General features: G+C 32.4%; 2 protein-coding genes across 2 annotated transcripts; one reads left to right on the top strand and one right to left on the bottom strand.

Moving 5' to 3' along the window:
* Positions 1-240: 240 nt before the first annotated feature.
* LOC8277351 (pentatricopeptide repeat-containing protein At2g01740) lies at positions 241-2,894 on the bottom strand. Its single transcript, XM_015723445.3, has one exon. It carries the CDS (start codon positions 2,669-2,671, stop codon positions 1,040-1,042), a length of 1,632 nt encoding a protein of 543 aa, XP_015578931.3. The 5' UTR covers positions 2,672-2,894; the 3' UTR covers positions 241-1,039.
* A 5,175-nt stretch (positions 2,895-8,069) lies between these two features.
* On the top strand, positions 8,070-13,643 carry LOC8277350 (microtubule-associated protein 70-2). Its single transcript, XM_002525952.4, has 11 exons — positions 8,070-8,799; positions 8,907-8,992; positions 9,872-9,937; positions 10,023-10,193; positions 10,299-10,469; positions 10,579-10,734; positions 10,838-10,984; positions 11,097-11,168; positions 11,260-11,793; positions 11,878-12,065; positions 13,074-13,643. The coding sequence occupies exons 1-11, from the start codon at positions 8,553-8,555 to the stop codon at positions 13,111-13,113; spliced, it is 1,878 nt and encodes a 625-aa protein (XP_002525998.3). The 5' UTR covers positions 8,070-8,552; the 3' UTR covers positions 13,114-13,643.
* The last annotated feature ends 1 nt before the right edge of the window (position 13,644 follows it).

The raw sequence follows: 13,644 nt of genomic DNA, 5'->3' as shown, positions 1-13,644 counted from the left end.
TATTTTATGTATCAATCACTACATTTTCGAATTATATCAATATCTCATTTCTACAATTTTTTATTTATTTTTATTGAGACAATAATCCACGGGAAGAACTCACTCGAGGACAAGAAATTAGTATATATATATATATATATATATATATATATATAATTTTAATATATTGTTGACTATGATTATCTAACAGTTCAGATCAAGTTAACTTAAAACGATATGAATTAGCCAAAAAAGAGGATGTCGAAACATATAATCCTCATTAAAAAGGTAAATGAAATGAACTTTACAGATTTCTGGAGGTATGCATCACCATTGTCAGGACAATTTAATATTAAACTCCATTAGATTCAATACAACTCATTTCATTATTGCAAGGCTTGATCGCCAGGAGTGGAGTGCATATTGCCTTTAGCGCCACAAAGAGGCATTCTCGAGCTTGGCAATAACAGCTAAATAGCAAACAGTAAACATGCCTTCAGTAACCAGGAATACGGAACTGCACAAATTAGCAGTTTTTCCAATAATCCCATGAGTTGCCAGTCACCTTATCACGAAATATGTGGAAGTCAAATTCCATGTATTTCTGCTTCCTCTTTATGTAGTTAGATGGGCTCTGCACATAAGATTCTTGCTTGCTGACAAATTCCTATCAAAACTAAATAGCTTGTTCATTAGATATTTTTCAAACGGCAAAATAGAAGCTTCACTTCTGTTTGGTTCCTGAATGAAATGGTTATTTCTTCAAAAAGACAAAAAATATAAGGTCCAATTATATTCACATATATAGGAACAACCACAGAACTTAGCAAGAAGCTAAGCAGAGCGGATCTGATTAAACAAAAGTTGCAGCAGCAATCACTCCTCGCCCTGAAAGGAATAAGGCTTTAAAGTGATTCTTCATGTTCAATATGATTTCAGCTAAAGTTCATTCATCTCATGAAGAACCCCAATTAGTAGCAATTATTGTTTATCGAAATGGCCACATCAGATGTACACAAGAGGCTTTATCTGCTATCAGCAACATTATTTCTTTTTCCATCTACTCACTATCTATAGTTAAAAGCCCTCGCCTTCTCATTTCCTCGTGCAAATGTGAGATGGCAACAGGGTTATCCTGCTTAAGGTATCCTCTAATCAGAATATCAAAAACCATAGAGTCAGGAATAATTCCCCTTTTTAACATATCATCAAAAAGCTGTTTTGCTTCAATCATTAATCCTTTATTTGCCAAACCAAAAATCAGAGAGCTATATGTTAACAAATCAAGGTCAATACCTTCTTCGACCATCTTATTTTTCACCTTAAAGGCCTCTACTATTTTGCCTTGTCTACACAGCTCAGCAATCCAAGAAGTGTAGACAAACTTGTCTGGAACAAACCCCGATTCTGACATCTCCATTACAACCCTCTCAACTTCATCTAAATTCCCTTCCTTGCATATTCCATCAATAAGTGCAGTGTATGAAACTTCATTAGCCTTTTCCTTGCAAAAATACCCTTTAGCATCAAGATAACGTCCATCTTTGCACAACCCATCTATTAAGCTTGAAATAGTTACAGCATCAGGCTCAAAACCTCGGTTCAACAATTCCCTGTACACACCGTAAGCTGCTTTTGTATTTCCAGCCTTGAAATGGGCATGCATAAGTGTTGTTAACACCACCTTATCCGGAGCTAATCCATTCCTCACCATATCTTCCATAACTTCCAAAACTTTATCTAACCTACCATTATTAACAAGTCCTGATATGACTACCCCATATGCCACTATATCAAGCCTGAAGCTTTCTTTACGCATTTCACTAAAGTACTTCATGGCAACATCAATATTTCCTTTCTTGAAATGCCCATCTATAATTGATGTGTAAACAGTTGAATTGGGCATAATCCCGACTTCCAGCATTTTCAGAAAAAACCATTCTGCTCTTTCCAACATCCCTCGTTTGCAAAAACCATTAATTAGAGCAGCATATGTATATACATTTGGCAAATGCATGGATTTACACATATCCTTATACAACTGATATGCAAAATCTAAATTACCAATCTTACTGTATCCATCAATCAAACAAGTAAATGCAATCAAATTTGGCACAATACCATCTTTTCTCATTTCCTTAAAAAACTTATACCCCGTGTCTAAATCCCCTACCTTACATAACGTATCAATCCAAGTCCCATAAGTAATCACATTCGGTAAACAACACTTCCACATTAAACCCATATAGATAAACACCTCTTCTTTCATTTTCCTCTTACAAAACCCATTAAATAACGCATTAAAACTTACCAAATCCACCCTACACTCGGCATTCCTAATCCGTTTAATTGTCAAACAAGCTTCTTCGACCTGACCATATTTACAATACCCATCAATCAAAGAATTATAAGTTACAATATCAGGTAAAGACCCCATCTTTGGCATTACAGTTACCATCTTTTGAGCATAGCTAATATGACCCAATTTACAAAGAAATGAAACAATGGAATTAAAAGAAGATGGTAAAGGAGTGTACCCTTTAGAGATGAAGTAACATAGGAGCTTGAGAGATATGTCACCACATGATGAGTTAGTGAGGATGTGTAGCTGCTTGTTGAAATCATATGGGTTTTTGGGGAAATTTGAGTTTCTCTTCAGGTGAGAGAAGAATTTTAAAGCTTTTCTGTTCATGCATTTAATGGAGATTTGTGTAGGTTTCTCTTTATTTGTTTACTTCTTTAAAAAATATTCTCGAGGATGTGATTTTGCAGTGAAACGAAGAGGGTTGGCTACTAAGCTTAAACCCTATAGATGGAGCCAAATAATCTGACTCCGAAAAACAGTACTAGGGCGAGGGAAGGAAGTAATATATGGACAGATTAACGGCGTCTCACCTCATTTTTTTTCGGGAGTGGGGGGGATGATTTTATATATAATATAAAATATAAAATAATATACACACACACACATTTATCTTATTCGTATACCTATGATTATTTGTTTAGTATAATACAAAAAAGAAAAAACCTTAACAAGTCCAACAGAGTTTCCGAATATTATTAAAGAAAATAAAATGTAAATCAGTTGATTTTGTCTAGAAAAGAAAAAGATTATTTGCAATAGATTATGATCCATATATACATATATAATTGAAGGAGCAGACCTGAGATTAGCACCACGAATCATAAATATTAATTTTAATACAAATATAAACCAAAGGTCCCTTTCAAAAGAAATAAAAGCCCATACATCAGAGCTATGATTATTGTAACAACACAGAAAACCAAATGGTGCTTTCAATTAAAAGTTTTTAAACCCCCGGAACTCACAGTGTCTCAAAACATATTCACTTTATTTCTTTCTTCCTTACATATTCTATATAATATCTTATGTCTCTTTCCACCAATAAATAAATCCTAATTATTATTTTTACACACATTTTATATTCATTGATAGTTTTCATATTTTACAATCAAAAAAAAAAAAGAGCTGTTAATTTACTCGAAATCTGATAATAAAATTCGATAAACATGATAGATTTAATGACTAAGTTATCCATTACTGTATTTAAATATAGAATTTTTACAAGTGGAATGGGCGGTACCTTAAACTTCTGTCCAAATGTAACTAAAGAAAACACTGATATAATTAACAGGTTGTATTGTGTAATTTTACCTTTACTTTAGTGGATCAAAATCGCTCTATCTTATTTTGGACAAGAGGATAAAAGTGGAAGAAGGTCGGAAGGAGGGAAAGACGCATTGTTTAGTTTTTCTTAGGCTGTGTTTGGTTTTGATGATGGGAAAAAAAGATTTCAATATTTCCTAAGAAAAACAAAGTGAAGATAAACTGTCTTTTTTATCAATTAATATATACATTTTTTTTTTATTAAAGTTCAAATCTGTGGGGTATATTTACTCATATCATGGATAAAAATAATCTTTTTATTAAATGTATGATTTTATTGATATTTTCTCTTTTTATTTAATTTGAGAGGAAATAAAATGATGGATTTAAGGTTTAAAAAGAAAGGATAGCACTACTCATCTTTCCATTCCTTTGTTTTTATTTTTTAAAATAAAGTAACTCTAGTAGCATTCATTTTTTTCATCACCATCGATGGGCTTTCTTGTTTTTCTAATTGAATAATTATTATATTATTTAATAACAAATAATAAAAATAAAATAAAATCTTTAAATTTTTTAACATTGATGACTAAGTGAAATAAAAATAATTTATATTATAAACATATATTCATTAATTTCAAATGATGAAAAGTGACCTTATAAAAAGACGATTAGAAATCCAAGAGAGTTATTATAGCTAGTAAAGAAAAATATATTTCTATTATTTCTTAATCAGAATTGGATCCCTTTTGAGGAGCACTGGGTAATGTAGCCTTAGAATCGCTCAAGTAAGAATGATAATGAATTGTTATATTTGGAATAATAATTTTACAAAGGTGGATTTTGCAGATGCCGCACAGAGGCAGTAGGCATAATGTCACATTCAAAAATGTCAATATACCAAGCTCCTATTTGTTTGTATGCATTATACTTTACAAGGCTTTCTTTCTTTCGTTCTTAGAATTGAAAGAAGAGTAATAAAAGGTTGTTGAGGGAACAACAAGAACCCCTCCAAAACAAAACCCCACCTCTGTCATTATCAAATCTGTTTTAATTTTTAAACCCCACTAATTAACCAAATAATTATGCAGTATGATAACAAGATAAGCAGCTTAATTAGGGTCTAACTATATCTAAGACTCAACATCTCTCTATCTCTTTGATGTTGATTCTTAAAGGGATAGCAACGCTATCAAAAAGCCAAGGAGCTCCAGCTTTGTCTATCTTCTCAATTTTTTTATGTTGCAGATTTTGAGAGACTGGTCATGATTCTCATGGGTTTTGAATTAAATGGCTTGGTTGTAATTATGAATTAAATATTCTTTAAAAGGACATTTATTTTTTAAGTTTAATCAGTGAGTTATTCATTTTCCAAGCTTTAAATACTTATGCTATATATATACTGTTTCCTTTTCAGATCAACATAAAGTTGCATAACTGCGGATAACCTAACATGTACGTGTTTCTGATGAGATTCAAAATTTCAACTTCTTTCTCATTATCCTTTGAATTTATGTGGATCAACAGCATATTAAATTTGTTCTAAAAGTTCATTGTCATATGAAAACAAAACAAAAAAGAAAAGGAAAAAGGAAAAAGCAAGAGACAGAGAGAGAGGTATAATTTCTTTAGAAGAAACATATACACATGTAAAGGCTTTTGCATCAATTTGTGTAGATTTTTGGAAAATGAAATTACTTTTCATTCTCCCCCGCCAAGTTCAATGATGCTGGGTGGAAAAAAGGCCATCAACTACAAAGCTTTACGGATAAATTAAAGAAGTTATTATCGATTGAGAGGACCAAATGGGATTTCATATACAGGCTCAATCAATGAAAAATGACACACTAACAGTAACATTCTTTCATTAATTTATGCACTGTGAAATTCTTTTTCCTTTCTCTTTTGTTCCCCAACTAATTTGACTCGTTAATCTCTGATTCTGTACCGTTTCTATAAATGACTCGTGGAAATAATAAATAAATTAAGAAGATAAGAAAACAAAACCCCACATTTATTATACTGCCAAATTAGGTAGGTTTAGTTTAGAGCCGTATGCTTTGAGTTGAGAGAGAGACTCTACTGTGCAAATACGGATGCGATGTACGTAAGAGATCCTCCCTCCAAACTCATACATCCATTGCTTCCTTTCATTTTCTCATCATTTTGTTGAAATAACAAATGACGAGTCGAATTCTATAGGATGTCATGTGCTTCCAATATTAATATTTTCATGATTCTCTCTTTTAAATGTCAGCTTTATTTATTTATTTTTCATTTTATCCTTTTCTTTTTAGCTATCATACATAATAAGTTGCATCAATTATCAGTATTTGTTGATAAAATATAATTACTTTGTTAAAGAAAAAACAAATCAACATAACAAGTACCATGTCATTCAAATAAAAATAATTTAATTAACTTGCTGCACAGACTTACAAACTTAGAAATTAACCATTGTTTATTTTGCTTAGTTATCTTCTTGAGAATTAGGGAATCATTTACCGACTCATCCTTCATAATTAGATATTTATTTTAAAGTTTTGGACATAATCAATAATATAATTTTTAATGGATTTTTATTATTTATCCGCATAATTATTGTTACTATTTTAATTATAATTAATATATACATAAATATAATAATATTTTTAAAATTTTATAATTATTTATCACTTATTAAAATAATAATAATTCATAGTATTTTAGATATCTATTTTAAAAATTTATGATATTATCAAATTTTATTCATGTAATAAATATAAAAGTCCTAAAATATCCATTAATTGATTTATTAAATATATGTAATGTTTATACTACAAATATTATTGGTATGCTATTTTTAGAATTATAGATCATTATATAATTGGAAAGCTAACTTATTACTTATATAACATTAAAACTATAATTGAAATACCACTTTATAGAATTAAAAACATTATTAATTAATAAAATAATTTATTAATATTTATGTATAAAATTTACATATTAATATAATATTTATGTGTCATAAATGAATATACAATAGGCCATCTTATAATTAATATATTTGACGGATCGAGATTATTGGATATTATAATTATTAATTTATTAAATTTATAAAGAATAAAAACTAGAAAATTATATAAAATTGATGTATTCTAAGTACATTATATACATAAAGTTTGAAACTAATAAATTATTGTACTAAATAAAAAGTCAATTATAAAATTATTATATTTATAAATAAAATCATATACATTTGTGTGTTAAGTAATAATGATATGATAAAACATCAAATAAAATTAATATCATATTCTAAATAATCTAGTATAAAAAAATTATAAGATAGAAGATATAAGATGTTAATGAAGAAGACTATAAAATGAAATTAATCTCATGAAATATATGCCTCGCTAATATGCAATCCATTTTTAAAATTTTATTTATTTTATTAGAATTTAGTTTAATTATGATAAATTTAATAAAATTAACAACTTAAAGTTCTAAATAATTATTCATTTCATACAAACATATACGTTTTAAATTTGAAAATGTAATTATTCATTTGAACCAAATACAATACAAGAAAAGAATGATGCATAGATAAGTAGCATTTCTCTTCTAAATATTTTGTCTAATAATTAATAATTAATTTTTAAAATTTTATTAATTATAAAATAATAAAATTATTAAAAAAAAAAAGGTTTCTGGAACAATTATTAAATATTAAATATAAGATGATAAACTATTTATACATTCCTCTCCATTAGCATATAGCAATAATTAGCCTATCAGCAGTTCTTTTGTATTGTATTATTTATTTATTTATCTGAGAATATTCTTCTGAACAGTTGATTGTTTATGCAGATAATAATGAAGCTCGACAAAAGTGTGACTTTACTCATTAGCTAGACGAATATGTACTTGCATAAACTTTACACATTATTATTATAGTCAGTTAGTTACTAAACAAAAAGGTTACCAGCACAAAATACCAAAACAGAAAGAAAGTTGTTTCCGATTCAACGATTTTTTCTTTTTTATAAAAGAAGAAGCTCATTAAATATCTATTGGATTGGAATGAATTAATTTTATTTTTAGATGAGTTGAAATTACATAATTTCTTCATAAAACTAATTTCTGCTACAAGACGCTACCATTTATTTCAATGAACACGAAAACTACCAGAACCAGAAAGCGAGCAAAAAATAAAAAATAAAAAGAATAGAAAGCATGTCGATGCTACTAAAAAGCGCCGGTGCGCGCATTATGCACGCAACACCCTCTTATGGCAAAGGAAGTTGGTGTGCACAATACGCATCCGGCTTATCCTAAAACGCATCCGCAATTCCCCAATTAACAGCACAAAAGAAAAAAGTAATAACAAAAAGAAAAATCCGGAAAATTATACACTGACTAGGTTAGCAGGAGTAGTTAAACTCGAGTGTCTCACTACTTAAAACAGCAAACCCTCTCTTTCTCTTACTACAAGGCGTATTTTTCTCTCTTTCAAAAGAAAAAAAAATTCAAAATTAATAAATAAACATAAAAATCCTCTCTCTCTCTCTATCTCTATCTCTATCTCACTCTCTTCACTGTAATAGATTTAAATCACAATCTTTAGATAGAGAGTAACACAACAAAACAAAAAACATTTTAGCTTCAGAGTCTACACTCACACACACACACTCTCTCTCTCTCAATATCCATCTGTAATCTACACAAGCAAACACCGCCTTAATTGCCAGATTTAGATTTTATATATATAATACAAACATTATCACCTCTCAATCTGCACTTTCTTTTTTATTTAATTTAAAAAGGAAAGAAAGAAATATCTTGCAAGAACCAAGTACCTTAAAATCTCTGTTAAACTTTTTTTAGTTTCTTGATTGGAATCAAACTCTAGCATTTTGGATCTTGTTATATTTGGATGTGAAGCTAAGTCACTCAGATCGGAGAGATGGCGGAGGTTTCCGGCGAGGGAGCTGCGGTGGTTGCTGACCTGAACGGTGGTGCTAACGGAACGCCCTCCTCTCAACAGCAGCAACTGACGGTATCTGGATCGTTTAAAGAAGGACCTAAAAGTTCATCTCGTAGAAGGACTTCAGTTAGACCTAGCTTTGATGCTGATAATGAGTTCATTACTTTGCTTCACGGTTCGGATCCGGTTAAAGTTGAACTTAATCGCCTTGAAAATGAAGTTAGAGGTCTGAATGTGGTTCGATCTACTGGTTTTCGGTTCGATTCGAGCTGTTTTTTTAGCTCTATTTAGTTTAGCAATTTGTTATGTAATTCTTTTCTGTTTGGAGTGCAGATAAGGATAGGGAGTTAGGAGAAGCACAAGCTGAGATCAAGGCGTTGAGATTATCAGAGCGGCTGAGAGAAAAGGCTGTTGAAGAGGTTATTTTATTATTATTATTATTATTATTATTAATTTTTTTAATAAATTTGTTAGGGTTTGTGTTTCATTTAGTTTTTATATTAAATTTGAGATATATATTTACAATTGATTGCTGTTAATGCTTTTTTGTTGATTGAATTCTAAGCAATGCATTTGTTGACTTGTAGGATCTAGTTTCATGAATTTTTTCTTCAGTCAGTAGGAAATGTAGATCCTGGTAGTACATGTCTACGATGTAAGCTGTTTATTTAGTGTTGATGGTTAATATAAGGTCCTCCAAATTGGTGAAAAACAAGTATACTATTTCGTTGGGTGCTGCCTAATTTTTTAACTTTCATCATTGCTTGGTAATCTTGCAATGTCAAATGATGAGCCATTACAACTAACAGCACAAGAATTTTTCAGAATACTGCCGGATAGCTTCCTTTTGCCTTTTCTACTTCTTTTTGGTCTTGTATTTTTTTTCTCTCTTTGACATGCATATACTTATGTATAAATGTATTCTATATATTTATTTGTTACTTTCTATGGATTGGTTTGCGTGCCAATTTGCTATTTGATTTTTCGTGCAAGAACTGGATTGGTTGCTGGGACCTAATTTCTGGTTAATATGTTTCAAATTACTACTATTATGTATCGTTTTAGTTTGTATGCTAAATTGAAGTCTCAGAAAATTAAAAACAAGTCTCTTCATTCTTTTGTAATGGTTGTATACTTTTATTGCATTGACTTATACATCTATTAATGTGCATCTTCCTTGTTATTATATTTTATTTCTCTTAGTAATAGGCTTCAATTTTCTTCTGTTTCATTCATTTTGACCATTATGTGTTTTGAATTCTTCCTGATTTTGTTTATCTGCCTCCCTGTTGTTGTAGCTCACTGATGAACTCTCGAAAGTGGAGGAAAAGCTCAAGTTAACAGAATCGCTTCTAGAAAGCAAAGTATTGCCAGGATCCGCTTTGTTGACTCTATTTATTTATGATTGCTGCCATTCTGCTGCATTATTTATTTAAAATTGTTACGCAGAATCTTGAAATCAAGAAAATCAATGATGAGAAGAAGGCTTCCATGGCAGCTCAGTTTGCAGCTGAAGCAACTCTTCGAAGGGTTCATGCTGCTCAGAAGGATGATGATATGCCTCCAATTGAAGCCATTCTTGCACCTTTGGAGGCTGAGCTTAAGCTTGCTCGACAAGAGGTGTGCTATGTGTATTAAGCTGATTAAGGTGGTTTTACATTGGAAAGAGGATATTATGTGATTTGTTATTTTTTATCATTATTTGATTCTGTTGTTTGCGTCCAGATTGCTAAGCTTCAAGATGATAACAAAGCCTTGGATCGCCTGACTAAATCAAAAGAAGCTGCTTTACTTGAAGCTGAGAGAACTGTCCAAGTTGCCTTGGCTAAGGCCTCAATGGTGGATGATCTCCAAAATAAGAACCAAGAGCTAATGAAACAGATAGAAATTTGTCAGGTATCAGAAGCTTTAGCTTTTTATGAGGTTCTTTGTCTAACAAGGCATTGCTGTCTTCCTACTATATAAAGTTAGGATGGGTTATATATTTTCTGCTTGTATATACCAGGAGGAAAATAAAATCTTAGACAAAATGCATAGACAAAAGGTTGCTGAGGTTGAAAAGCTTACCCAGACAGTAAGGGAACTGGAAGAGGCTGTTCTTGCTGGTGGTGCAGCTGCTAATGCTGTGAGAGATTACCAGCGGAAAGTTCAGGAGATGAATGTACTGTGCAATACTCATCTAAACGAATAATCTTTCTAGATTTCATTTCGTTGACCTGCTCTCTGTACTAGCTCTAAACATGGTTTCTTTGTTGCATTTCCAGGAGGAAAGAAAAACTCTCGACCGGGAGCTGGCCCGCGCAAAGGTAACAGCGAACAGAGTGGCCACAGTGGTAGCAAATGAATGGAAAGATGCAAATGACAAAGTCATGCCTGTAAAACAGTGGCTTGAAGAGCGGAGATTTCTGCAGGTTAATTTTGAGCTGAGCATTTTTTGCCTGTTCTTTCCTTTGACTAAAAATTGCTGGAAATTGAGATTTGTCCTTTCAATTCCTTCCTCGCTTGGTGGTACTGTATTTACAGGGAGAAATGCAGCAACTTCGTGATAAGCTTGCCATAACCGAGAGAGCTGCTAAGTCTGAAGCACAGTTGAAAGTAATAATTTCATTTTGTAAGCAATGCTTTTGGCATTTGCCATGTTTTTTCTCCTTATCGTGATTTTAATATATGCTCTCGTACTATTTAGGAGAAATATCATTTGAGACTCAAAGTGCTTGAAGAAAGCTTGAGAGGATCTTCAAGTAATACCCGCAGTATGCCAGAGGGAAGAAGCACGAGCAATGGGCCTTCTCGTCGTCAATCCCTGGGTGGAGCTGATAACTTCTCAAAATTTACCTCCAATGGCTTTCTGTCCAAGAGAACACCAACATCTCAGTTGAGATCTTCCTTATCCTCTAATTCAGTGCTTAAGCATGCTAAAGGGACATCTAAATCATTTGATGGAGGCACAAGATCGCTGGATAGGGGTAGTAGAGCACTCTTAAATGGCTCTAGTCCCAATTGTTCATTCAACCAACCTTGTGATGAAACCAAGGACACAGAGGCAGCTAATATGTGGAAAGGAAATTCTGACGAGAAGCCTGTTGAGTTCCCAGTAACAGAAACCGAAGATACTGTTCCAGGGGTATTGTATGATTTGCTGCAGAAAGAGGTTGTTGCTTTGAGGAAAGCTGGTCATGAAAAGGATCAAAGCCTCAAAGATAAGGATGATGCAATTGAGGTTGATATTCTTGTCTATTGGATTACATGTAATATATATTCTTATGTTTGGTTGAGCATTTTGTTCTGACCATTTATTTGTCAGATGTTAGCGAAGAAGGTAGAGACATTAACTAAAGCAATGGAAGTTGAAGCAAAGAAGATGAGAAGAGAAGTGGCTGCCATGGAGAAGGAAGTTGCTGCCATGCGAGTAGAGAAAGAACATGAGAATAGAGCGAAGCGATTCGGTAGTTCAAAAGGGCCTGTGGGTGCTGCTCAGTTGCTTCCTGGAAGGTAAATCCATTTCACATTGTGCTTGCTTTTCTTGTGAACTCATACTTTGGATGAAAAAGAGTCGTAGCATGCTGAGTTATCATCTGGCATCATTTGTTTTATTATCAGCCACATTCTTACTTGCAATGTCCAAAGACATGTAAGTAATATAGCACCTAAATGGGACGCTATCTTCTGTACACAAGTGGTACAAAAATAGTAAAACTAAGGAATTCATACGAAATGCTTATTAACTAGTGAAATGCAAATCACATGTTATTAGTAATATATCTATCTAGAGACTGCAAAGTCTTCCACCATACCCCTCAATTTGTGGATACACCTTTTACTCTTAAGGAGAAGTTTTTTTGGAGGAGAAACTATGTGCTTTTGAGATTTATCTATAAACTACTCATGAAACCACTTTGCTGGACCATCTCTCAGGGCCTTATCTTCCCATTTGAAATTGCTTAGCTATCCTGTCCTTTAGGAAAATTCTTCATGGAAATTGGAAAAACCAAAGCCTCTTACTTTCTCTGCTCTATCCCATTCTCTTGGTTTTTCAATTTTAGTTATGCGCGCCATCTTCATCAGTCTGATAACACACACTGGGCAACCCACTGGGAGTGACAGGCCATGGTTGGAATGTCATGGTCTTTCTCCATAGTTTCTTCAAAGGTTATTGCTTTTTATTTTTGCTGTAAAAGAGGTGCTGATTCTTAAACTGTAATATCAACTTTGCGAAGATAGTGAGAAGGCGTGCTAATTGAAAAGGGGACAATGTTTGTTTCAGTGGCACATACTCGATTGGATTTAGAGCTCTAAAACATTTGAGTAGCTAATAAGATGAGGATTTTGATTTAAGCTTTTTGTATTGTAAAAGTATTATAGGAGCATAAAGCATTTCAGAGTATGCAGCTTTGCATCTGATGATACATTTCACAGGCTCATATTCTTACATCATCATCACTAAGTTGCCCTCTGAATAACAGGCATGTCATAACCTGACGGATCCTTCTATTTGTGCAGGAATGTTGCACGTAGTGGGCTAACACGCAGCACTCAATGACGATAAATTCCACGAAGAATCAGTGAGGCATAAATCTGCATAGGCCTTGTTCTTTAGTTCATTTTTAATATTTTTTATTTTTCCTTTTCTCCTGTGATTGATTATAAGATGTAACATGCATGCCGATGACCCTGTTTTACATTGTAATTGGCAAAAAAAAAAAAGAAAAGTAAACTCAGGAAACAGTATCAGAGGAAGTAAATCAGCATGCTTCTGACATAGATTGTCGTTCCTCTGCTTAGAGTTCAGCAGAACAAGGATAAGAAAAGGAAGAAATTGACTATGGGCTAACCTTTTGTCAGATTTTTATTTGAGTGGGCAGTTGGTTGTGTGGTTGTATAGGTAGCTATCGGTTTTCCTGTTGTCTACCATTTTGCAGTTTATATTTGTATTCTGCGGCGCTAGTGTGATTATTGTCGGTTAAGTTTGTTAATATTTTTGTAATCAGATCAAATACAGATCTTGTGGTTGTGTTGCTCATCTATAGATTATTGTTGGTTATAAATGCATCTCCAAGTGATTAATGACTAT

Source organism: Ricinus communis, chromosome 5 (genome assembly GCF_019578655.1).
Source record: "Ricinus communis isolate WT05 ecotype wild-type chromosome 5, ASM1957865v1, whole genome shotgun sequence".
In the NCBI taxonomy this organism is placed as follows: domain Eukaryota; kingdom Viridiplantae; phylum Streptophyta; class Magnoliopsida; order Malpighiales; family Euphorbiaceae; genus Ricinus; species Ricinus communis.
Note: the sequence above shows the minus strand (reverse complement) of the source record. Positions and strands in the feature narration are given on the sequence as shown.

Coding starts and splice junctions, on each gene's coding strand:
- LOC8277351 (XM_015723445.3), bottom strand. CDS start 2,671: ATGAACAGAAAAGCTTTAAAATTCTTCTCTCACCTGAAGAGAAACTCA.
- LOC8277350 (XM_002525952.4), top strand. CDS start 8,553: ATGGCGGAGGTTTCCGGCGAGGGAGCTGCGGTGGTTGCTGACCTGAAC. Junction 10,470..10,578: donor AACAGATAGAAATTTGTCAG/GTATCAGAAGCT, acceptor TGTATATACCAG/GAGGAAAATAAAATCTTAGA. Junction 11,794..11,877: donor ATAAGGATGATGCAATTGAG/GTTGATATTCTT, acceptor TTTATTTGTCAG/ATGTTAGCGAAGAAGGTAGA.